The following is a 26191-nucleotide window of genomic DNA, read 5'->3' as shown; positions in this document are numbered from 1 at the left end:
GTGCTATTGACAATGTGGAATCCGTCTGCAGATGTTTGCAGGTCTTGCATCTAGGGCAGAGGCAAGGGCTGATGACTGGTTCCTGGGAAGCGCAAATTTCGGCATGCACTCAAATGTCTTTTAGGTTCTTATTTCTTGTGTAGTTACCTTTTGGGGCTTCCGGGAACATCTTTTAAAGTAGGTCATAATAGCTAGAATAGGGCAGTATTTCCGCAGGATGTAGTTTATGTTAGAAAGCGCGTGTAAGAATTGGGTTATTAGGGGCTGGTTGTCGTGCGTTTTGGTTTAGACGTGGCTGCTTGAGCACTTCGTCTGTTTCTCACTTGGATGCTCTTTCGTAAGCCATACATAGCGAGCTGACCGGGTGATTACTTCTTGCCAGGGTGGACTTTACTTCATTACGTGCTTTATATAGTCTGTGTTATCGGTGCATACTCTTCTTAGTGTGGTAGCCTGTCCTACAAAGTTACTTTGTTAGCAGTGTCGTGGGTGAGGACTAGTGTAGTCTAGGTACTGTTGCCTGTCCGTTGGGTTTCCTATAAAGCGTGGTTTTCAGTTTACCATTGTCAACAACAACAGTCGTGTCTAGGAAGTTCACTTGTTCATCCCAGTGCTGGCATGAGAACTTATTGGACGAGTGCGAAGAATTAAGATGCGAAATGAAACTTCCTAGGGCTGTGCGGCCATGCTTCCAAAAATGAAATGTCATCTATGTGTCGAAGGTAAACCTTTGGGTTGAGGGGAAAAGACTCTAAAAGGGAAGCTTCAAGTTGTCCCATTGAAAATGTTGGCGTATCTGGGTGCGAAAGGAGTGCCCAAGCTGGTTCCACATACTCGGAAGTAGTTAGAAGATTCGAAGTCGAAATAGTTTAGAGTTAGAACTTATTTTAGTAAAGTAATGTAGTCTTCCAATGCATGTTAGTGCCGGTTTTCTTTTAGGGCGTTTGATATAGCTGCTATATCTTCGGTGATGGGAATGTTCGTATAGAGGGCGGATACATAGAGCGTGGCCAGAAGGGCGGGATTGGGTATTTGCCCACCATTGTTTATTGCTTCTATTATGCGGAGGAAGTGTGGGGTGTCCTGAACAAATGAAGCAAGAGAAGTCGGAATGTTGGCCGAATGGTGATTCAGAAACACAAACAACGCTTCCGTAGGGGTGTTGCTGTTAGAAATACTAGTATGTGCGAGGTTAAATTATAGGAAATACTAGGATGTGCTCGGTTAAATGCCTCAATGAATGTGAAGAGCTCGCGTCACCGTGCCGCTAGATCATGAATATGTCTTCAATATAACTTTTATACTACAGTGGCTTAAAATTTGAGAGCCAGGAAAGTTTGATTCGAGGTGAGATATACAAATCTTTTAGCAAACAAAAGTAGCAAACAGTAAAGTAGCAACGTCCTTAAAAGTTGCATTTGTTCGACGTTTTTGGACAAAAGACAGAAGATTACAAAAGAAGTGAAATTGAAAAAATACAGTAAAAATTGGGCGTATGCATATACGGCTACTTCGTCGTGTACCTTAGCCCGGACGGCTTTGCTGTGCATCACGGCCATAATAAATATTAGAAGTAACAGTTGGCCGAGCTAGCAATGGCTAGCTAGTATAATACAACGCAGCCTGCGGCTCACGCAATTTAGTGCCGCGACAGCGCACAACCTCTGCTTCGCCTACGGACCGCCGGCGGGCCGGCCACTTCCGCAACTCACCGCCGTCGTTTGCGGCACGTAAACACTACGTGCGACGACGACCGCGTACCGCTGGCATCCCTCAGCGCTAGATGAAACGGCGCAACCAGCCTAGAATATCATTACGTCCAGCTAAAAAATGGTGTATTTAGAAGTGCGATTCACCGTACATGTTTTTGATCTATTTGCCTCTTATGAGAACGTTAAGCCTACTTTTCATTTTCTTTGAGTATTTATGACCCATCCCTGGCTTTATAGTTTACGTAAGGGTTTTAATTAAAAATATATTAGCAAACGTCGTTTTATTTCGTCCTGCAAACACTAACTTCACAAAAAACCGGCTACAAAAAGAAACACCCAAGGGATGCTTAAACGTCATAACCTTGGTCCATGGGGTATCACACTTTTTAAAGAAGATCGGGGATAAGGCAGGAGTAAGGACGGTTTTTTTCAGCACTCAACAAACTGGCGCCTTTGTTCTCCAAGGTAAACTGCAACGACCGCCCATGCGCCGTATGTGAGAAGAAGCATGAAACGCAGTGTGTGAACTGTGCGGACAGAGTGGTGTACGAAATGCTACTTTCATGCAGACGAGTTTACGTAGGTCAGACTGGTAGATGCCTGAATGATCGCCTTAGAAAAAATGCCCACGCCATGCGCACAGGAGCAGGCAGGAATCTTGCGATACATTGCAAGAAATGGGAGAAAAGTGATTCCCACCCAAAGTGAAAAGGCGTTTTGAAATGCTATCGAGACGCTCGCTCACGGAAATATTGGAGCCTCACTGATTGGCCTTTTGGAGGAACAATCTGTGAGCACGTCTTCAATTTGCCTTTTTGAAAGAGATGTGGCATATCTAGCCAGGTGAGCCTCACTTGTACCAGATAAGAAGCTTGACACCAAGTCTGATTGTTTTATCCTTGATATTATCTTCCATTGCATACTTGGAGTGACAAGTTCTCCTTGAACGGGCGCATGCTTACAGCCACTGGTTTTTTCGTGTATTTAATGTCGTGTAATAAACCGTACTTCAGTGTTTCGTCAGCGCCCTAGATTGTGACTTCTTCCGTCCTCGTCCCTGCGCAGTTCTTAGTGTGAATAATGTGTACCCAACTAGCAAGACGTCAAGCCTTAGTAAGAAAGGATGGCCCGAAGCCGCAGGGGAATGGGGGGCAGGAAGGACGCTAAAAGAGGACTCGCGGAAGTGCGGTTGTCACTTGGGAGGCCGACAAATTTGCATAGAAGGCTCTTGATTCGTTGGCATTTTTTAAAAGTATCTGGATTACATTTTCAAAGGATGCATGCGACGTAGTTGTTAGAACTTTTAAACAACAGGCTGAATTTTGAAACCTAAAGAAGGTCTCAAGAATTGGACTTCATGCCACTAGAAACATAGCAATTTTTGTCCAAGAAAGTCAAGTACAAACACTTCTGCTACGTGGTATAAAAATAGGCTTACAAATATAGAAGCAGAAACACAAAAAAGAGACAACGAAACCATGTGTTCAATGAGGTTTCGTCCTGAAACAAGTGCCACAAAATTAAAGTGAACGGCAGCAGGTGCAGATAACCTACAAGTAGAACCCCATTTAAACAGTCTAAATACCTATATGCCACCAACTTTAGGCGTACAGGTAATTATTGGGTGAACAGCACTGTGCAATTTTGATAGGGTGAGAATACATTAGGGCCTAAAACTTCAAATTCGAAACTGGAATTTTTACTGTATTTTTTTAATTTCACTTCTTTTGTAATCTTCTGTCTTTTGTCCAAAAACCTCGAACAAATGCAACTTTTAAGGACGTTGCTACTTAACCACGCAGGGAGCTTGGCTGACAGCGCTCCATTCTGAAGCTCAGCTATTATGTATTCATATGACGCGAGGTATTTTTACTTGTAAACAAAATAAATGTTGTGGTCAGCATACTGGAAGAGTATCACAAAAATTAAAATAGACCTTCTTTTAAAATATGGCATTAAACCTATGAGTCTTGCCACTTTAACCTCGGCGTATAAATTTGGCGGAGATTGGTGGTTAGGTTGCTAATATATAAATCAATTGTTGTATCCAGGAAGGGATCCTTTGCCTTCTGTACAAAACATTGAATTTGTGCAAATCTGACGGAAGCCGCAATCACAATAGTACCTAATGGACAGCCAATGAAACTGGGGTCCTCTTGCGTGTTGTGTCCGCTACAGGAGAACAATGATGCAACATGTTTTTGATGATAAAGGAAGTGCGTGTCAAGTGCCTACACCTGGCAAGACTTTCATAAAAATCTAAGATGTTTAACGCTTTAATGTAACGCTTTACCCAGCCACACCGATTGCTTGACCATTCTCCACAAGGGCACCACCTCCAAATTTTAATTGGTATGGTATGATATCTAGCAAAGCTACGTTTCGAGCACTTTCGGCAAGTAAGCACCTTAGTGTAAACTTCTTATTAATTTAGGCTTAGACGGATGTAAAATATTTCTTCACATCCTCTTCATCTTCTGCGGGTGTTAACTGTTTCGTGGTCTTTCAAAGTTATTTTACTTGGAGAGATGTGATTTACTTTGAACGCCATATGTTTGTCATTTGCACACTGCAGTGTCAGTATTGAAGTTGCATACTCTCTTCTGATTAAATTCTCGTGGATTGGCCTGAGCTTGTGACAGGTGAAAGGTTCAGAGGGGGACGCCACGTATTTTGCCAACCACTACATTTAAACCCAGGACAGTGGCTGCCGAGCTCGCTGAACACACAACCTTCCGTGTTCTTACGATCGCTCAATTCTGTTACCGGCTGACTAAGATTTGGGATTCCTCATTGCGTCGCTTACGGAACAAGCAACGAGCGATTACAACTAAAGTTGTGACATTATTACCTCTCTTTGGAGGGATTACTTCAAAGTCCCGGCAATGATAAAGAGGAATGTGATGTTGTTAGTGTGGCAGCTGGCATGTTATCGTTTGTAGTATGGCTTAGGGCTCAAACCGTACACAACATTGATTAAGGGGTTGAAGTTAACCGCACTATCGGGTAGCGCTAATTGCTTCATTGGCGGTAAAGGCGACCTATAAATCATTACAACTGACAGTTGTGACCATATTACCATTCTCTTTGGGCCACCATCAGGATAATTTCCTACCGCAGCACAGAGTTCTCTCCCAGGTGTTTCCAATCTTTGCTGTTACACTAAGCCCCAACCTATTTATTACGGCTAAACTATTCCAGTTTTTCCTCTTTCGACGAATAGACGCTTCCTACATGTAGCTAGTCTCACCTCTCAGTGGCGATTCCCTTCCCCTGATGCAGAACCGGTTGTATTTTCTCCGCAATAGATGTCCTACCGAAGTCCACCTCCTTTTCTAACAAGTGTTGTGAGGTCTTCGAATCAGGTTTTTTTTTGCAGTACGGCATGCCCGGTTTCATTAGGCATTTCGCGACCCATCAGCGTAGCAGCCGTACTTGAAAACAGACGCCCTATATACAAAAATTAACGGCGGACAGCATGAGCTCACATATAATTAAAAACAATTACCACAACTTACCATGTGATCGGTACACAGTTTCATCGTCATACCACGTCACATTCTATCTGCAGGCAGCGTCATCAACAGGCAAACCACACAATGAGCAGCCGAAACCATTCTCACCACTTTCACTGGCCTAGAAGAGGAAGTTGCAAATGTTGTGGCCACCCCCAACGACTGGGAAATCCCGGTTATTACGCACTCAGAGACTACTGGCAAAGTTTTCGCTTAAATCGTGCGCCTCTAAAACAGTCCTGAGTATTCCGCGACAACCAAAACCATCACGTGTACTTCAGATCATCTTGCCACCAGAACACGACATCCTCAGAGGGGACGAGGGCGGAACTCGCTGCTGTTCGTCCTCATCACGCCGGCTGGAGGTGATCACTTAAACCGGTCAAGCTCAAATCTGCACTTCTCCGCCATTCATACACAGAAATTCTCCAATCCCATCCCTTCTGGAGTCTCCTCGCCCACAGCTGGCGGCCGCATCACGCGATACCTCAACCCTGGTATTCTGAGCCTCTAATAGAGGAGAACCTTGAAATCGATTTCCCATTGCATAAGCAGTGCCGGAATCCTCCCCGCAACCGAGTGGTGGGAGCAAATGGAGGGGCGGAGGTACTCAGAATATGGCCCGAAGCGAAACAAGGGCGCTGCTTCACTCTTTATAATTATACAGGCGGATAGCGCGTTCCAGTCGCACCATTTTTTGCCAGTTCGAGATCAGCTGCAGCGCAGGCGCGCTCGCTGGGTCCGACACTCCGAAACGCAGGTAGCAGCGCTGAAACAGCGACAATGGAATCGGGGCCGTGAACCTGTTGGTGCTCGGCGAACTAATTGCGAGTTTCAGCAATTGCAAATCCAGGCGAAATAACAACGATGCACGCTTAGGGTGTTCGGCAAACAGGGGTTGAGCATTCGGTTCGATAGGAATTCTGGAAGGAATTGGATAAAAGTGTCCCAAGGTCGGAAAAGCTTCGTGCGCACACCTGTTCCGGGTAGCGTAAGGGTCTAAATTTGTTTATATAATTGATTCTTAGGTTCCGGTACTGCCTAATGTGGCAGTGGGAGAGTAATTTATTTCGTCTATCGGAGGCACTTCAGCTAGAGCAGAAAAGCGAGATCTTCGAAATTGCGATAATTTTAGAAATCATAGATCTGTGTAGAAATTAAAATATAGTTCTGTAAAACTCTCTCGTCTGAAATCATGAACCGCGAGTGATCTGTAGCAAAGCAGCTGTCGAATTTTTTGGACGGCTATATTAAAACGCAAAACATGCCCAAACCTTTGTTTCAACTACTTAAATTCTTTAACAATTAGTGGCACGTTTCTGTATCGACAGAGGCACAGGGCGCACTTTTTATGTCATGCGGGTTAACTCAGCTAACCTTGGATATTCCATTCAAAGCTAGCTGCTCGATCTTCGTAAGTCTCCAAAGCTAGCTCCGCGCGCTCGGCAATTTTAGAACATTTTCAGGTAAGCAGCTTGCCGGGTGGTATGCGCGAGTTAGTCAGACGCCGCTGGCCGGCGACGGCTCAAAGCCTCCCACTTTAGCGTAATCCTCAGAGAAGACGGCAAAGCTCGCACTCACTAGGCGAGCGCGGTGCTCCTCTAAACCAGGCGCGAGGCAAATAAAGTGGTCATGTGGAAACCCAGCTGTTGAGAGGGCATGCGCCACACCGCCTTTTTTGGTGGCGCTGCTCCGGCCTACGAGTCACGTGATGAGGTGCCAAGGCTACGGCTCAGCTGCGGTCAAACGAAGGTCAAATGTCCTGGGACGAGATTTCGGGCCACGTTAAAGAATCCCATGTGGAACAAATTAATCCGGAGCCCTCCACTACGGCGCGCTTCAACGCCTGCGTTACGTCGGCGCATTAGACCCTAAAATCAATCAAATTGCCTGGGACGGCGGCACTCGGCTCGACTAGGTTCATAAAGCGTTGCTTTAAAGTAATGGTCAGGTGGCGTACTCTGCCCATCTTTTTACACGAATAACAACGTTTAAGGATTGACAAAAATGCGGTTAATAAAAATATTGAGTACGAACGAGAAATAACGTACAGAAAAGTCTTTACGACTCTTATTCATAACAGAGTCAAGTTCCCGAACAAATAGCATTCAGCAAGAAATGCCGTTGCTTGTGAATAAAGAAACCATTTAAAACTCCGGGTGTGCGTCCACGCAGTTCTTTTTTATTCAAGCCCTAAATTCTACACAGGAGGACTTCCGGACGCCACAAAGCCCTAAATTCCACACAAAACGAATTTGTGAAGAACGTGTTCGGAACAGTCAACTTCGGACACTAACTGAACCCCTCGTAAATGGGAAAAAAGTATCACCACCAAATGCCAGCTTCTGCACTTGTGGTTTAGAAATCCAATATCGTGCCATTGTCTTCCAAAAGAAAAATTTGCTTGCATACTTGTAAAACACTAGTCATGCGTCAAGCCTTCTTCTGCATGAAGCACAAATGACCCAAGACTCAAAGACCACGGAGGACAATGTCACCCTCCTTTTGAACCTAAATGATTCACTTAATGGCACACAGTACACAAACAGATTGCCGATTTCCATCCGTATTGCAGATAAATGCCTAGTTCACGCAAACTGGATACGCAGGGGCTTTTCATGCATTCCAAAAAGGATTGAGCCTTCATGCAGGGTATTGTCGCAAACTCTGCACATAGACTCAGATGTGTGAGTAGATACCCCTCTCACCAGCTAGCTCCGGAAATATCCTCTTACAAGTTGGTTTGCAGGAGAGAATAGGGGAAGCGATAATGGGGTGACCGTCTGTGCCTTGTCAGGAGATAGGGACAAGCCTGGCGTGAGTCTTTCATCTTGGCACTTTGTTGTGCTTCTCGCTTTTTAGATAGGGTTGAAATATTTCGGCTCAAGACTACTAAACCATTCCACCTGTGGTTGACCTGCGGTTGACCTTTGCGGAGAGAAGACAGCTTGCTCGTCAAAATGTTCGCAACAGCGTGTGATTCTCATAAAATTCATTGCGGGGCTCTAGTGAGAAGCCGTTAGTGGGGAGGTAACTTCCCGGTAACCGTGCCAAGAGCAGGGTACCAACAAGCAGTAAAACCACCATTCCAGGAAAATCTGTCTTAATTTACATGCTACGTTTACGAACCGGTGAGTTATGAATGCTACGTTTTTGAATCTTTTGAAGCAACCACGTTCCTTAAAAAAGGAAGGCAGGCAGGCACCTGACAGCAGTACTATGTATGATGTCATGTGGTTGCCGCCCTATTTCAAAACAAGAGCGGACATTAAAGTGGTGCCTCCGTAGAAAAGATCGACCGCGAAAAATATTTGAATGTCGAGACGCAACTTCACAAGCTCGCGCTCTCCTCGCAATCTCTAGAATGATGCACAATTTTTCCCCCGAATGATACAGTTGGGTGAAATATTAACATTCATTTTCATTTTTAATGAACGGGTAATAATAATTAAATAATTATAATTGGAATAACATTATAATTGGGTGTAACTAGTTTTTCATATCGAAATACATGTTCAATTACATGTGCAGCAGCAGACTTTCATTAACGGGCCAGCGTTGCACACCGGAAGGCTGTATTGCAGCTTCATACCACCACACCTTTTGAGACCGGTTCGTACCAAGCCGGGTTGGAGCTTCTCTCTTACCGCTTGTTATAGTTTGTTGTGATAAAAATGGGGCCGGGATATAGAAGATAACGCAGGCGTCCCTTCAATTGTTTGCCTCCGCCAATATTCCTTGAAATGCACTAATCACAAGCGAAGTTGATCTTTAAGACAGCGTAGCACCTAATTTGCCGAGGGTGTATTTAAAACGCTTCTAAAAATGTTCACTACATTGGACACAGTACTTTTACACACTGTCTACCCGCAGTCCTATGACGTGAGTTGCGTTTTGGAGAATCGCTTTCCTTTTCGAATTGTTAATGTTTTTCTCAACCTTTCGTACTTGAATAGATGGGACTGGTTCGTAAGGTACTTGTACGAAGCCGTTTCTATCTTTTTTCAGAAGCGGCACGGCGAGCTGGTGGCCGAGTCCACGCAGTACAGTAACAGGGATGCTGTGGTGGGGCTCTCACTGGAGATGGGTGCCCAATATTACGAAATGAAGAGCGATGTTTCCAACCTCAATGACATTCCTTACGCTCCATGTACATCCGGCGTTCTTACTGGTGCCGACATCGTAAGTTTTTAAAGTTGCTGCATTTATGATCAGGGAAAATAGCTCTTGAAGAATAATGCATGCTTGACGCCCTGAAGAAGCCGTGCCGCCATGTAGTGTAACTGCCTTCAACGAGCTAGTTAGTCGAATGCAACCGGCTGGCCATCCTTTTCTTATGGTTGTATTGGGCACGCAGAGCGTTCTCGGGAACATGAAACATTGCCATCATCGTGATGAGTTGTCATTTTTCCGTACATCGTCGCTTTGCCTTACGGTTTGAAAGATTCCTAACCATGTAAACGTGAGAGTAGCGCTTTCCGGTCCCCTCAAGCTCGTAATATCTGCCAAGGAGACATTCACGACAGGTACAAAAACAATAGGGTGCCACCTAAAGCATCTTGAGTGGTTGGTATGACCAATGGACTGGAAGTGTCGTTTATTGCTATTTGTTAAAACGGCAGGAAAGTGTACGTCGGTAAAACTGGCAGACTCCTGAAAGACCGGTTGATATAGCATAGAAATATCGTTCGAAAAAACAATGATGGTCTTCGACCTTTGCATTGCATATCTTGATAGTGCAGAGCACAGCTTGACATGTGCCAAATGGTAGAAAAGTGTGGAAGTCAAACGACGCGAGAAATAATAGAAAAGCATGAAATTGACAAACTAGGTAAATGAAATGCGTAGCAGGACGTCAATCACGATTATGTCAAGTGCGTGAATAGTTTTTGATGTGGTGTGCGCTTTTCCTAGTTTGTGGGGTTTTGGTTTTCATGTTTTATTTGTCTGTCGTTAAACTGGTGGGTGCGTTTAAAAAGTACAACTTGGTTCTGAATAAATTTAGTTAGACGTCAGCGCTCCTCTCCTGCTTTCCTCATGTCCTTTTCGGGCTGTAAAAAGTTTTAAAAACAACTACCAAGTCTTCATCAGTAAAGCCTGTTAGGCTTAATATTTTTGATAAGAGCCATTTACTCCCGTATATAGGTTCTTTTAGCAGAAATATCAAACAAATGCTGAGAATCACTTTAGGCGCCAACTGAATTTAGTTGAGACGCTCTCCAGTATTGGCTACCTTTACGTCATAAACACGGGCAGTGAAATACCAATGCCGCAGCCATGGGATCCTCGGTCGCACACCAGCCACCCCGGGAATCAAGACGTTAACGTGGTTGCTGGGGAGGCTCGGGAGAAACATTGTTGAATAGATTAGGTCATACACTCACATCGTAATTACTATGGATGATACCCCGGCTGTACTTTCCCGTCTCCTGCACATTTGCGAAACTAGAAGAGCCCTCACAAGGCGATGGAAAAGAGATAAACATAATGAGAACTTGAAGAGGAGAATAACAGTGTTTTACCCATAAGCGGAGAGGTGTATGTAGTGTGTTTGTCTACTTCGTTGTCGTCTGCTTATAGCCCCTTTTATTCTTTGTATTACGCCGTCAGCCTAACGGAAAAAACTGGAATGCACTGTACGATGAAATTAGAGAAAAATAATGGTGTCAATAACTTGGAAACTGTAATGGGAATTGAGAGACCCGAACGGGACGAGAACGGCCATGCGAGACCGCATCGACAAACTTAAACATCTAACAGAATGGTCAGATGAAAAGTTTTTAAAGCCCTTAGCAGACAAATATCTCTTTACCGATCCCGCACAAGTTCAGCTCCAATGAGAAGGTGATCCGAACCAGGAACTGAAAGCCACTAAAGAATTCAGAGCGGAACTAACGCTCATGATATAAGCGGCAGCTCATGGACGGAAGCAGTGGGAGGACACCCTGCGGAGCGATGACCCTGCCTGGCAGCGATTGCTGGTAGAGAGCTATAGCGCCGTTGGAGCCCAGTGGAATCCTGGAATTCAGATAGCCACCTACTTCCCTACTCTTTCTTTCTTTTCTTTTAAATAAAGATATCTTAAATCAATCAATCGATCCCGCAATTTTATGTCCGAGGGGTATGTAAGCTTCCAAAGTACTCTGTCAGGAACCGTTGCTTCAGGAATACCGCATTACTCGGGTATCGATGCGCACTGATTTTGGCATTGGCCAGCTTGCAAGATTCTTTGAAACCTATTATAAAGCTAGCTTGGAAACGCTCTTGACATTTACACAGCACGGCAGATAACAACGCCTTTCGGGATCTTAATAATTCAAAGTGCAGACACGCTTTTTCAATAACTCCCGTATCAAGCTCCGCCGCCGTGTAACACGAGCTTCGTCTAACCTGCCGGTCAGATGTTCCATAGTTTTTTTCCGTGAGTCGTCTTTGACCTTAGCGGCACGTGCGCTGCTGTATGGCGCCCACGTTTGTCCTTGCATGTGTTTATGTAGTTAGCAGTAGATAGGCAAAACGTTTCTGCAATTACGCAGAACATCGCACGCTGAACACAGTACAGAACGCAACCTAAGAAAATTCACCGGAAGGGCTTGTGCGCACAGGGCTGGCGCGAAACACAATCGCGGTGATGGAGGCTGGGGTGTAGCTGCCTACGAGAATTTGAAGGCCTACTTGCTTGGCATAACGTAAGGCCGAGTTGGCGGCTTGAGCACAACTATGGCGGCTCATAGCACTTGGAGATGTGGGTCCATGCGGAAACCGCGTGCGAAGTTTAGGGCCTCTGAAATTTGAACATTCCGAGCAAGAGAAGGACTGAAAAACTCCCAAAAGGCACGTATGACACAAAAACGGCATTTTAGGCGCTAATGAGCCCATATAGGCACGGACAAATAACTACGCACCTAAAGGGGCTGTAAATTACTGCATTCAATGTACCCATTCCCCTAGTTTATGCTCATATGTATAAAGCCTTGGAACGTGTTAAACCAAAAAAATAATCTTTTTTTGCACAAAATTACGGTCTTCATAAGGGTTCACAGCAGTGATCAAGGCTTCCCTTGTTGTGTACTCTTGTATATTTGTATGCTAGGCTATTAGTTGTGTTTCGCAAGTAGCGAAATCTGATGTTTTAAGCGCACGTTGCAGGTAGAGAGAGCGACAAAACTCATTTTCCCAGCGAATAGAAAGTGCATATATTTACCATCGGCTATCCTTGTGTAACAAAGAGGCGTACGCTCGGTTGGGCGGACGCGACTTCCTGGATTTACTGCTGCTGCGGAGGTCCGGCCAGAACTGCGAGCGTCAAAGATGAGGGACCGCCCAGGGAGGCAGCGGTGTTCGATCTGTCGCGGGAAACTGCTGAAGCGGTAGGCCGCCCAGGTCTAATGATGATCATTACAGGATGGTAATGATGATGGTAGGGGTGCTAAGGGCGGATGATGCTGATACTACTAGTCTCCCATTCAACTGCGGAATAAAAGAACGAAGGCGCCATGCGTATAAGGCCGATAGAACGTATTTTATACGTTCAAACTGATAACAAAGTTTCTCCCGGCATCAAGATTTCAATTCTCTCCTCCAACGCGACGCAGATGCAAGGTATCTGAGATCGTTTAATGAAGATTCATGCTTTGGAATTCACCAGGTATAACTGCTTAGACGGGCTAAATGTTCACGTTTTGAATCATGCTAGGTGTGAGATACTTCGGGCTATTCTGCATGAATAGAAAAATAATTACGTAAGAACACACGCCTCAATTCAAGAAACGGTGTGACACGGAATCTATACATAAATTCCTTAAAATACAGTTACAGAGATCCGAATACCGAGAAACACTCAAGCATTACTCAACTGCACAGACTGTGCTGAAATAAATATCGTAAGAATACTAAGCTATTGTTCAGTACAATCCTTGTGCGACAACAAAAAAAACGAATGCAATGTTCATACACAACACATTGAGTAATAGGCAGCTTCAACAAGCAGCACATAGTACGAGTGGAAGCCTTTGTTTTTAAAAAATAACTCCAGAGATGGGAGAAATATTTTTATAGTCGGGGTGCAGGGCCTGCTGCCATACTTACCGCTATATATGAGCATTTATGACCTTGCAACAACAGTTACCTGAAAACCGGTTCACCGGATGTAAATTATAGTTCTCGCCAATATATATGGTGAAATAGTGTGCAATAACTTTTTCAGGGCTGTGAAAATGAAACTCATATCACAGTACCTCAGTCATCAAATGCTGTTTCCAGACAGTGGCACAAAAAGGCTGCCATTCTCTTTGACCTGCCCGCCACTGTTGAAGGAAAGGTAAGCCCCAATAGGCGTCAATTATCGCTTTACTGAACATCGGTTTTGACTCAGCCGGTTCACAGTTGAATCATGTTTTTCTTATATGAAGTGATGTCGGCACCGGATCAGAGGAATGCGCGAGGTGGAGCCGTTGCGTGGTTAACACGATACAATTTATTTTAAACATCAAAAAAACTTTTCACAAGCTACATTCAACAAACGGGATATACAATTACCTTGATTTCCCTAACGAAACATCAAAAGAACCGCCATAATCATTCCGGAAGTCACTGCGCTCAGTTAACGTGAAAAACTGGGCGCAATACTACACGGTCACAGAAAAACCAGGGCCAAAATAAAACAAGGATCGAGAGAGGATGACACGGACTACGCTGAACGTCTGAGGCGCTATTCGAAAAGACCCGAGTTCCTCCTTCTGGCAAGATTCCAGCTGCTTGGGTTGTGAAAGTAGTGGTAGTGGAGCATCCGGTAATTTCGACCGAATCCGGCGCAACAGCTCGCACCACAATGAACACATTGAGTGTGCCGTATTAGGGCCGCTTACGTTGAAAAAGAATGCCTTGTGCTATTATCTGCATGCAGCGACTTCTGACATTCAGCTGCAATACTCATTCCTTACCATAAATTCGATAACGCCACTAATACTTTCAAATCCCATGCCAGGCTATTGGCCACCCCCGGTGCGGGGCGGTCCATTCTCTGACTGTTACGTTTTTCCACTAAATTATGCTTGCTGCGTGGCTTGAGTAAGAGACGCAGTATAGCTCTTGACAAGCACAAACCAAGTGAGGAAGGGGGTTCACTGTAGCGAACCGGACGCGCCCTGCTCTTGACCGTCACACTTTGGCTTTTCTTTATGGCTCCGTTCGCTGTGCATGGCGGGCTCATGTCAGACATCGCCCCAATTCAGCTTGTCAAGGGCGTGTTTGAACCTTAGCGAGGGCGTTTTAAACGTTGAAGTTGTGTAGTTTTCATTGACCATGTTTTCACTGTGTATGAAGAAGATTTCGTGGGGAAATGTTGTTTTTGCGGCTCCTATCGCCTCGGACAAGAATGATGTCAAGTGCGGACCGAACACCCCCGCGAATGTGGCATCATTGGCTCACGGCGGCCTGGACACTTCGTTTTGTTTGGTGCTAAGTCCTTGTAGATGCTAACCTGCATCGAATGAAGCTACGATGATGCCCCATTGCTAAAGTCGACGCCATGGTTGGGTCGGGTGTCGGTCGCTACAACGCGCCAACGATACGCTGGGTGTATTTGCTTAACACTAGCACTCGGAAAAAAACTCATGAATGCTTTTGCTCTGTGGTGTTGAAGTCGTGACACTCGCGGTGGCCCATGCTTCGGCGCGGTTGATTGTTAATAGTCACCGTAGTTGCATGTAGCTGCCCCTACACATATTTTAACTGGAGGAGGAATGGCGAAGTGTTTTTTTGTCGTAACGTACAGTGCAGTGTCTGTGTACACATCTGGTGACCGAACCCTGTTTCCGACGACCTCGAAGTAACTTTCCCTCCGTAATTGCCAATGGACGCGTAGGATATGCGCTGTCGTTTTACGCGACTGGCAGCATCTTGGAAGTATTGGTAGCTACCGCACCATACCACCACAACTAAAAAGTCAGACGATCTGGGCACAATATGATCACTAAACAAGTGTTTCCCTTACATCGCGATTTTGTTAGGCGGTTCGGCGGACATGGCTTCCGGAAGTTCCACCGCACGTCTGGCCTGCAGCCGGAGTGTGTTCTTCTGTTATCATCTGCTGCAAAACCGTTTGGAAGAAAGCGTTGCATGGTCGTGCGTTTCAGTTATCTTCAGTGCGGCAGACAATTTTTCCAGAGGCGTTGCATGTCGCACATTTCTTGTGAAAACTTTAGTGGCAGGATAGTTTAGGTATACACATATACCATCAACGGCGTGTACCTATTATCAGAGACGATCTCTATACATTTCAACAAGTTTTGTTCAGCGTTAACATCGTATTACATTAAGTAGAGAATTGAAAGAGGAAAGGGCAGAGTTGAGAAGCACCGTCACCGCAGTGGATCCAGAAGGAAGAAAGATAGAAGGTGAAGGAAGACCGGAGAATGAGGCGATTAGGCTATATAAAAAAAACCAGCTGTAGAGAGCTTAGTCAAACAAAAGCATTACCTGCAAAAACAAAATAACGCAAAGAAACCTAAAACGTTGTTCCAATTGTTAATATTCCTTCCTCCGTAGCACATGCCATTTGGGTTGGCCCGAAAATGGGAGATTCGTGGAAATTATATGCCCGGTGCGGAAAGGTTATAACTGTGTGAATTTGAAAACATCTCCACAATAGTCCTTGCCGCGTGACGCCTGATTGTCATGGCACAGGAGGAAGACAGGGGCCCACCAGTCTCGCAGTACAACGATTATAATGAAGCTACGGCGAGTGCTAGTATTCCTCAGGCATAATTCGCGCAGCAATTCGTAGAAATGAAAGAGACCCGCCGCGGTGGCTCAGTGGCTAAGGCGTTGCGCTGCTCATCACGAGGGGGTGGGTTCAATTCCAGGCACCGGCGGCTGCTTTTCTGATGGAGGCGAAAAGCAAAAACGCTCATGTGTACGAAATTTTGGCGCCCGATAAAGATCCCCAGGCGGTCAAAATTAATCCGGAGCCCTCCACTACTGCACGCCTCATTGCCTGCGTTGCGTCGGCGCGATAAACCCCACAATCCATTAAATCAATCAGAAATTAAAGAGAATAAACTGACGCGACCATGACGTAGCAGAAATCGAACTGGTCGAAACTATTCATGCCAAAATAGAAATAAACAAAAGCGATAAAAAAGACGGCAGTACGATGTATTAATAAAACAGTTCTTAAAACGTATCGCAGGGCGTTCGTCTTCAAAGCAATTAAGCAGACTTAAGTGCACCGAGGAAATTTGTTGCGGTTTCGAATGACGTATGCAGGGTTGTCATAACGTAATATTGAGCAGCAATTTTCTCTAATGCAGCGCGTTTCCATCAACCGCTTTCTTGCCAGTCCACCATAGTTACGTTATTGCATTGTCCTGCACCGACGGTAAAAACTGCTTCTGTGAACAAACAATTTCAACCAAAAACCACATGGGAACGCCTAAAGTATAAAATAAATCACTTTTCCAGGGACATACCTAATAATAAATAAAATCTCAATCAAATGACGTTGTTGGACTTGCTTGCCCCTTGTAGCCACCAATGGTACACTGGAGCGAGATAAAGCACTCAATAATGCCACCCGGCTTAATCCGCGCCTCCTTAAACCGTGCTATCTTAAACCGCTTCCGTCTCCTGAAAAGTCATCGAATAGCATGAATCGAGTTTAAGTAGTCTTTAACACCGCCTAAAATATTATGAGCTCATTATAATTACCACAGCTAGGCTTTCCCGTAGTTGCGATCAAACTCGGGTCTTGTGTAACCGCAGTCGTTTTTATTGCGAAAGAATGGCTATATATATATATATATATATATATATATATATATATATATATATATATATATATATATATATATATATATATATATATATATATGTATATATATAGACCGGTATTCTGGAGGTCGTGGGTTCGGATCCCACCTGGCGGGCATTTTTTTCTTCACTTTCTTTCTTTCTTTCCAAATTCTTAATCTGTTTCAATGATCTACCACATCCTCCCCTTTGCTTTCCGAGGTTTTCTCGACTGCCAACCCTTATTTCTGTGTTATTTTCAACGAGCCCCTCATTTCCTATTCTGATTCGCTATATATATATATATATATATATATATATATATATATATATATTGTGAGCACAGGAGTCATCGTTCTCTCGTAACTGTTAGTCGACTGGCCAATCCCACCTAGCAACTCATCATCAGTGTGGCACACGCGAGCACCACACCATCTTCTTCATCTTTCATCCTCGCGCCTTCTTGACCATCGCTTTTCGCAACGGCATCTCGGCGAGGTTGCGTCGTCATTAAACGCGTCCTTCGAGTCGCCCGTGTCCGAGTCTTGCAATATAAATATATATATATATATATATATATATATATATATATATATATATATATATATATATATACATATATATATATATATATATATATATATATATATATATATATATATATATAAGAGAGAGAGAGAGAAAGACGTGCTTTATTTGAGGCCTGTGCGAGACCACTCTTGCTGTCTGCATCAGTGCTGGCCTGTGAGGGTGGTTGAGTCATCAGGGAGGGCGGGTGGGATGGTAGGAGTGTCTGTGGTAGGCACCCAATACGCCTCTTGGACCCTCGTCGGCATAGACAAACGCGGCAAGAGAGGTCCATAACAAAGTGAGCGTGGGGATGTTTCGTGTTAATGGTAGCACCCAGTCGAAGAACGTCGTCGGGCGAATGTCCTCGGGGAGTGTATCGAGCGTGCGAGCACGGAAGAGAGCGTAACACTGGCAGTCCCACACCAAATGTTCGGCCGTTGCAGGCACGCAACACTGCAGACAGAGTCCTTCGCCGGGGTCATTGCCGTAGAATTTGTGGCGGAGCGCAGGTGAGAATGCGGTGTTGGTGGCAAGGCGGCGAACCAACGTCTGTGTGGCCCGCGGTAACTTCTCCGGCATGGGAGGAACAGGGCGCTCATGCTCTTCGGTGCGGTCTTCCCTAACCTCACGAAGACACCGGAGTATCTGTCGGCGTCGCTGTTGTCCGAGTGTTTTCCTGACAGTTACCTCGGGCGGGCTTGCATCACTGATGGGCAATACTATCGGGGAGGTTCGCTGTCCAGCCGCAGCTCGCGCCTCGCTGCGAGCCCACTCATTGCCCTCAATACCCGAATGGGCGGGTACCCAAGCAATGGAGGCGGCTATGTTGAGGTTAGAATGTAACTCCAGGAAAAGTGCGACCAAGTCGGCGAGGATTCCCGGATATGAAGACGAAGCTTCGCTCACTCGCGTACAGATGTTGTATGCGCGAGCCGAATCAGTGAAGAGCAAAAGCTTGTGGGGTACGTCCCTCGGTTCGAAAGTATTCCTCGCCCACTGTGCAGCATAGAGGAGGGAAAGTAACGCAAGGTACGTTGTGTCGGCGCTGGCGGTACTGGTAAGGAGACCCGCATTAGCGACGCAATGGGTGGTGTCAACCCAGGCCACCGCACAAACGTGCGCTACGCCACTATCGTCCTCCTCACCAGTATCATTTCGTGGAGGCACCGAAGTCACCGCTATGCTGGTATACACGATGGTGTGAGTGACCGGCGATTTGTGCACGACGCTGAAATTGTGCGCCTTGGCAAATCGAAGCCTTCTTGCTGAATTTCGATGCAGAGATCCTATGCCACGAGGGAGCGGCTTGCCATTCGTCAATGGAATGCTGAAAGCCCATGGAGGGAGAGAGGAGGGTATCTCAACAGCCATAGTGGGTAATATCTCAAGCTCGTCTAAGATAGAAAGTCCCGAGTTAGTGCTGCTAAGGCGGTCCCTCTGGGCTGAGAAGGCTTGCTCGGCTAATTCCGTCAGCAAATTCATCCCACCATGCGCATAGAGCTCACTTAGGGGTGTGTATTTCGGCAACCCGGTAACAACCCGTATGGCCTCCCGGTTAATCTTCTCTAGTTGCTCTTGCTGCCGGCGGGTAAGGACATGGTAGTTGTAAGCGTAGAGAATGCGGGAATTGATTATAGCTTGTACGAGCTGCCGCGTCTCCTTCTCTCTCGTACCCCAATTTATACTTGTAACTCGGCGAACGAGATGCAGCAAGGACTTGCACTGCGTGGTGACTTTCTTTACCCATGTCGTGCTTTTACCGTCTTGGTCAATATATGCTCCGAGAACCCTGATAGAGGGTTTCCTGAGTATCCGTTGGCCTGCCATGGAGAGGGAAAAATAGTTGCGGATAGCCTCGGTTTTCTTGAATGGGCCATTGAGAACTACCACATATTCTGTTTTTTCAGCAGACGCAGTCATTCCCATTGTCTGAAGGTACGTGTTAATGACATCTAGGCCAAGCTGTAATGTTTGTTCCTGTTCGCCAGGTGCTCCAGTTGTAGCCCAAATGGTGATGTCATCTGCGTAGATGGCGAAATTTAATGACGGAATTTCCTCAAGCAATGGCGGGAGGCGTGCCATTACGAGATTGAAGAGAGTAGGCGAGAGGACTGCACCCTGGGGTACTCCAACCCAGTTTGAGCAGGATGGTCCGATGTATTCGCCTACTTGCACTCTGTACGTTCGATTGTACAGGAAATTTTTGATGAATGTAAGCATACGACCCCGTACTCCAGCCACTTCTGCGCTTTCTATCACAGCTCTGTGTGGTACGGAGTCGTATGCCTTACGGACATCCACCGCCACCACAGTCCGTGTCTGTACCGCTGACTGAGCACTGAGGACCTGGTGATGCAGCATGAGCAGGACATCCTGCGTGCTTAGGCCTTGACGGAAGCCGATTTGATGCGAGTGAAACGTAGAAGTTTTCTCAAGGTGCCAATTGAGGCGCTCTAGAACCATGCGTTCAACCAGTTTACAGAGGTTGCTCGTGAGGGATATGGGTCTGAGATTGGCAAGGTCGTTCGGTGGTTTTCCGGGCTTTGGGATGGGTTTGACAAGGGAGTCACGCCAGGCATATGGAAACGTGCCGGTCTTCCAAACCAAGTTAATCCCGTCTAGCAGAAGGTGTAAGGAAGATTCTGGTAGGTTCCGTAGTTCTGCGACGGTGACGTTATCCAGGCCTGGAGTGCTACGAGGATTCGCCTTTGCCAAAGCTGCGTGGAGTTCGGTCATAGAGAAAGGTTTATCTAAGTCTGCCAGGCTTGTAGAAAGGTGATCGTCAATCTTCTGTGGCACTGAGTTCGTAGAATATATTCTCGGATCAGGCAGAGTCGCTGGCTGGGGGAAAAATACATCGCCTGCCTGGAGGGCCAACTGGGCTTCCGATATTTGCAGGCGAAGGGCGACTGCTTGGGCAGCGGTACGTTTCTTCGATTTTCCTTGCCAGTTACGGAAAAGGCGCCATATTTGGGGCCCACTCATATTTCCATTAAAACGCGAGCATAAGTCACGCCACCTTTCCGAGGCAAGCTTAGCGGCATAATGACGTGCCTCAGCCGATATACAGTTGAGGCGACGACGCAGCCGAGACGGTTTTCCGTTCTTTCTGTATTCACGCAGTGCATCGAGGCGTTGGCTCCATAAATTGGCGAGGTGAACATCTGGCGCCGGGGAGCCCTCCGTAACGTAAAACTGCCGTGTGGCTAACCGTTTGGCTTTGTTAATCGTTTCTAGAAGTTTATCTAGGCGAGTTTCCTCTGGCTCGTCGTATATAGTATCGAGGAGTGTAGTCTCTAACGTTTCGCGAAACCTATCCCAATAAACGACGCTTGTAGCGTATTTTGCAGTTTGTCTGGCGTGGCCACGGAGCCGAAGAAAAATGGGAAAATGGTCACTCCCCCACGTATCCGCACCTAATTCCCAAGAGATGGATTTGGGCTTATTCGTCCAAGTAAGGTCGGTTGTTGTATCGTTTTGACGGTCATGTTGACTAATACGTGTGGGACAGTCCATGTCGTTTATAAGCGTGAAGTTATTGTCCTCCATCGCACGAAGTAGGTTTGTGCCATGAAATGTGTCAGCTCTGGCTCCCCAATGTGTGTGGCGCGCATTGAAATCGCCGCCAATGACAAAGAGAGCGCCAGGACGCGTCTTCCGGAGGTTTTCCAGCCAAGACCAGTCAACTTCAGCAGTTTTCCGTACCGAGGGGCGGACGTAGACGGACACTACCACAACCTCACGCTGATGAAGCTGCAAAGTTACTCCAACAACTTCTTGATGAGATGTACACCAGCGCTGAAGATCAAGCTCGACATGTGGAAAACTGCTGTCGAATAAGACCGCTGCGTTACCGTCGTAAGTGACAGGCTGCATCGACGCGATTCCCACCGTCTTGCGTGACATGCGCTGCCGCCGTGGTATTGTGGGTCGCAGATATGTGTCGTAGCCGGGTACTGCAAGGTTGGAATCTCGCGTTTCTTGCAGGAGAAAAACGGTCGGTCGTGTCCATGTTCGATACCGGATGAGGAGTTCCGCTTTCTTGCGAGCGAATGTTCTGCAATTCCATTGAAGGATCCATGGTGCTTGCCCTTGATGTGGTCGAGGTGCTGTTGCAAACGACTGGCTATTATCTCCCATTGTAGCGGCGAAGAAGATTTTTCGTCAGCTGAAGAAGCTGACTTTGTTGGTCAATAATGGCGTTGATAGTGGCCGTTAATTGCTTCTGGCTTTCCTCTATGCGCTCCAGGTGATGAATGAGTATTTCGACCGGTTTAGTGTATGCCGGGTTTGGATTAGGACTGAACGACCTACCGGTGCCTTCAGGAGACTTGGAAGCGTTTGAAGCTTCCCAAGGAGATTCTCCTGTGTTTACCTTCTTTCCTGAAATATGCGCAGCACTTGAAAGGACTGTATCTTGACCAAGTAAAGGTGGAAAGTTATGGTCGTCCTTGTCAAACGGTAATGATGGAGGTGATTCAGTGGGCGAGAGATTCTTGCGAAGGCAAGCATTAGTTATGCCTGGGGCCACGTGATCTGGCATTGCAGAGTCATCGATACTGCCCATATTACTGCTACTGCGCTGTCGAGAACGTCTTGGCATCTTTTTAAGGTTGAGGTCAATCGGTGCTCCCAACAGACCAGTCGTCAACGAAGCTTGTGTCGTCACTTGGAGAAGTTTGGCTCGAAGGTTTTGCGTCGCCGCTTGGCGGGCCGGGCACCTCGGATCTGTCGCCAGATGCTTGCCCCGGCAGTTCTTGCAAACTGGTGTTACTGTGAGCGAGCATGTGTCTAAATCACTACTGGAATCATGCTGTCGGCCTCCACACTTGGTACAACGCTTTCTGTGTGTGTTTGGACACACATCTTTGCGGTGACCTATGTCATGACACACAGCACAAACTGGAACGCGTGGTTTGTATGGGTGTACTTTGACTTGGCCTAGGCCGAAGGTCATCGCGGTCGGTAATGTGGGTCCTTGAAACGTGACCAGTACTGTGCCATTCCTGCCCATCGGTCTGACCGCAAGAATTCGATGAGTTTCGCATTGTAAACGTTTGTGCAATTCAGACGAATCGCAGCCAGTGAGCCCATGCAAAACCCCACGGGAGGCATTATCAGGTGCGGGTTCATACGTTTGCACCGGAATGTTTTCGTCTGGTTGCACACGGAGGTCACGCATCTGTAGTAGAGCATCCCTGACATGAGCACTGGTAGTGGTGAAGATAATGGTGTTAGAACGTGGTTGAAGTTTGTACTGAAAAAATCCCGTGAAAGCAAACTTGCGGTGCATCTCCCCAATAAGGTCATCGAGGCGTATTCTTGGTACATTGGCAAGGCGATATTGTTGCCTAGGACGAAGGACAACTATATAATGTTTCGGTGATGGAGTCGACAAAGCTGAAGTGAAGCTAACCTTACGTTTACGGTTTGCCACCGTTTTCCAACTACAATCACGGCTCTGCACATTAGGCGCGATTCCCTCTGTAGTGTCTCCCGTGTCAGAAATTGCATCGTGGGTGTTACACCCAGTCTGGTCTGTATGCTTTGAAATTACATTTCGGACCTTGTTGGGAGGCTCCAGCGCATCTTCTTGTACCGACGAAGGACAGGGAACATGCTCCGTTCCAGGTAATGTGGCCGGCGGCGATTGGGTGAATGAAGAAGAAGAAGGTAAATTTTCAGTAGCTTCGCCTTTGCATGCCGTATCTAGCCTCGCATCGATGATCTCACCACGCAACGGGTCCGAGGAATCATCAGTCAACATCGCGTAACGGTTTGAAGTCGTCAGCGGCACGGAAACCATAGTCATGAGCTCTGCAGAGCTTTTGGACCATTAGGCCTATGCTGCTTCCTACCTGGCCAAGAATTTCTTCGTCCCTCGATGCAATAGTTGATTCCGAAGCCCGGAACTCTGTGGGAGGCGATGCCGGCTGCTCTTATGAAGCACTCAGGTAAAAGTAACGGCAATGCAACGACAATTTGCACGGTTTTAGTCCATTTTCATCGGAGCATGGTACGGGTCACACTCAATCCCCACTAGGGGGATTGGCCTTTTCCCTATAAATATATATATATATATATATATATATATATATATATATATATATATATATATATATATATATATATATATATATATATATATATATATATATATATATATATATATATATATATATATATATATATATATATATATATATATATATATATATATATATATATAATGTAGAGTTTCTAGATATCGTTAAAAAGGCTTCTGTCTTTTCCAGATGAAGGAAACTTAGTTGGTATATTGTTTATGAGAGAGTGTACATAAAGTGATTGTTTTTCTTTCCCTGTGCCTTTTTCGGATACGTTGGGACGACCTGGATAACCTTTTTTATGTATTTGTAGCAAAAGTAAGACTCTATGTGCTACCGGACTAAGGGGAACAAGGGGTTTTATTGCGTCTTCTGCTACCTTATTAGCCTGTGGCAATGTTGGAGGGTTTCCTTAATATTGGAAATGAATTCTTCTGTGGGATCGGCATCGACACGTTTATAAAAAGAACTGTTGGATAATTGTCTCAGGGTTTCGTTTATATAGTCACTTTTATTCAAGGAAACTATTGCGCCTTCTTTGTCTGCTGGCCTAATGATGACTTGAGGCGACTGTATCTGTCGCTCTGTGAAACATGGGAAGCTCCGCACTTCAAAGCGCGCCTAGTTGAAATTGATAAAAAGAAACAATCACTATTTGGCTAACCGGCTCCGCGCAGTATTTCCTCCTGCAGGGTTAACCTAGACTACATTTCTTAGTAACATAAACTGCAAACCGGAAATATCTGGAAAATTTGGCGAGCACGTTTCCGGACCAAATCTTCTGGAAATTTATCATTTTTAAAACGAATTCGTTTGGCAATATTGTTCATGGGTGAGGGTTGCCTCATTTGCACTTATGTAATGGGTGTAATCATTTAGCTCAGGATTGCGATGACGAAATGCAAACAATTAATGCACGTGGCCGACAAATTTTACATGCCCGGCTAGCAATATGCGGCCAGTGTGCAAGGACATCGTTCGTTGCACTTGATAGAGTGCAACAAGGAACGTTTCAAACTCGCAACGTCCAGGAACTTCAGTTTAAGAAGTATGTGGCGAGTACGGCCACCGCCTACGCGTGCAAGGAGCAAAGAAAGCAGAGACATCACGCCCATCCAGACCTGCCAGCAGGGCGACGAATAAACATATCAGATAGAGCGGCTGGGACAGGGCGCACGTGAACCCAAGTACGCCTCTCATTTCTTCCCGTCGGCATTTCAAGGTGGCTCGTCGATTCACTTCGGCTCGCGCACCCGTTCTCTGCTTTCTTCTGCGAGGACCAGTACTTTCCGCATCAGCGCTGTAAAGCTTAATTGTGCCGTGACTTAGTGACAGTTTAATAAAACTGCTCCACACTTTTGGCACATGCGTTTTGGCACATGCGCTGCTGACGACGCGGTCAGGGAAACCTACGGCAACTTGTCGTTATAAAAATCTCGGACAACATTTGGTACTTCTCGCCGTAACGCCTCCCGGGTATATTCACAGCAGCCACTGCGGGTGCCATCAGCTGGGCCCTTGTAATTAACCGAACCTATTTAGCTACAGCTTCTGACTTGCGACAATGGTGCGCTATTATTTTTTCCATTATCTTTTAGTGTTCGTTACATAGTGTGCTTGGAGGACTCAGCTTGGTGTTATTTACGTGGTCCACCTTCTTTATGTGTGCTATTCTTTTTTCGTACAGTCATCATTTCTTGGAGCGACGCTTGCAGCGCTCGGTCGAACCTATTGTAGCGGCAGCCGCTCGGCACCCGCGCGCATTCCTTTCTCCACGGTGTGCCGGCGGCTCGACGACAGTCCACCTTTGTTGAAGACGCACATTGGTGACGCCATCGCCGGCTTAGGGTACTTCCCCCGCACTCTTCAATCGCCGCCTTTAGGGTGGAGCGCTTAACTTGTTGGGCGGCCGACTCGGGCATTAGTCCTGGCGCCGTTGTTGTCCACTCGCTCGGAGGGCTTTTTTCCTCTCTCTTTTGAAGGACGCGGGGGGTGCCCTTCTTTCCCTCGTTGGGGAAAGCTCTCGGCGCACGCATCTTTGGAAAATTGTTTAAACAGCCCTGTCTTGAAACTGCAAACCAGCTCCACGTCAGCTTTTTCGCCTCCTTCAGCAGCCGACATTCCGGACTGCTACAAAATTCGTGACCCAAACAACGCTTCAACAAACAGGCCGCGATGAGCTCAAACGACAACGCTGCTGCCTCCACGCCTGCACTCGTCGCCACAGAACTGAAACTACCAAACGTTTGGCCTCAGAATCCAGGAGTTTGATTCAGCCAAGTGGAGGTGCATTTAGCCCCAGCACATCACCTCCCAGTCGACGAAGCACCTTCACGTCGTCGCAGCCCTGCCCCCAGAAATCGCCGACGATATCGACGACATTTTGCTTTCACCCCCCCCCTTCACAAAGGGAATACGACACTCCCAAAAAGACGGTGCTAGACAGCCTCGAGGCGCCTGCAGAAAGCAGACTTCAGCAGCCCTTATGAGGGGATGACCTGGGCGACCAACGACCTTC

At 46.3% G+C, this 26191-nt stretch overlaps 1 protein-coding gene across 3 annotated transcripts in view; it reads left to right on the top strand.

Annotated features, from left to right (window-relative positions):
* LOC144158377 (uncharacterized) overlaps positions 1 to 26191 on the top strand; it is a 65424-nt gene that overhangs the window by 25767 nt on the left and 13466 nt on the right. For 2 of the 3 annotated variants that reach the window (XM_077689238.1, XM_077689237.1), the window contains 2 exons: positions 9236 to 9409; positions 13434 to 13547. The exons of the other annotated variant lie outside the window; for it this stretch is intronic. In XM_077689238.1, the coding sequence (XP_077545364.1) occupies positions 9236 to 9409; positions 13434 to 13547 (288 nt within the window). The remainder of the gene's footprint in view (positions 1 to 9235; positions 9410 to 13433; positions 13548 to 26191) is intronic. 3 annotated transcript variants of the gene reach the window in all.

Source organism: Haemaphysalis longicornis, unplaced genomic scaffold (assembly GCF_048455015.1).
Source record: "Haemaphysalis longicornis isolate Haplotype H1 unplaced genomic scaffold, Haemaphysalis longicornis Haplotype H1 scaffold_10, whole genome shotgun sequence".
Lineage (NCBI taxonomy): Eukaryota > Metazoa > Arthropoda > Arachnida > Ixodida > Ixodidae > Haemaphysalis > Haemaphysalis longicornis.
Note: the sequence above shows the minus strand (reverse complement) of the source record. Positions and strands in the feature narration are given on the sequence as shown.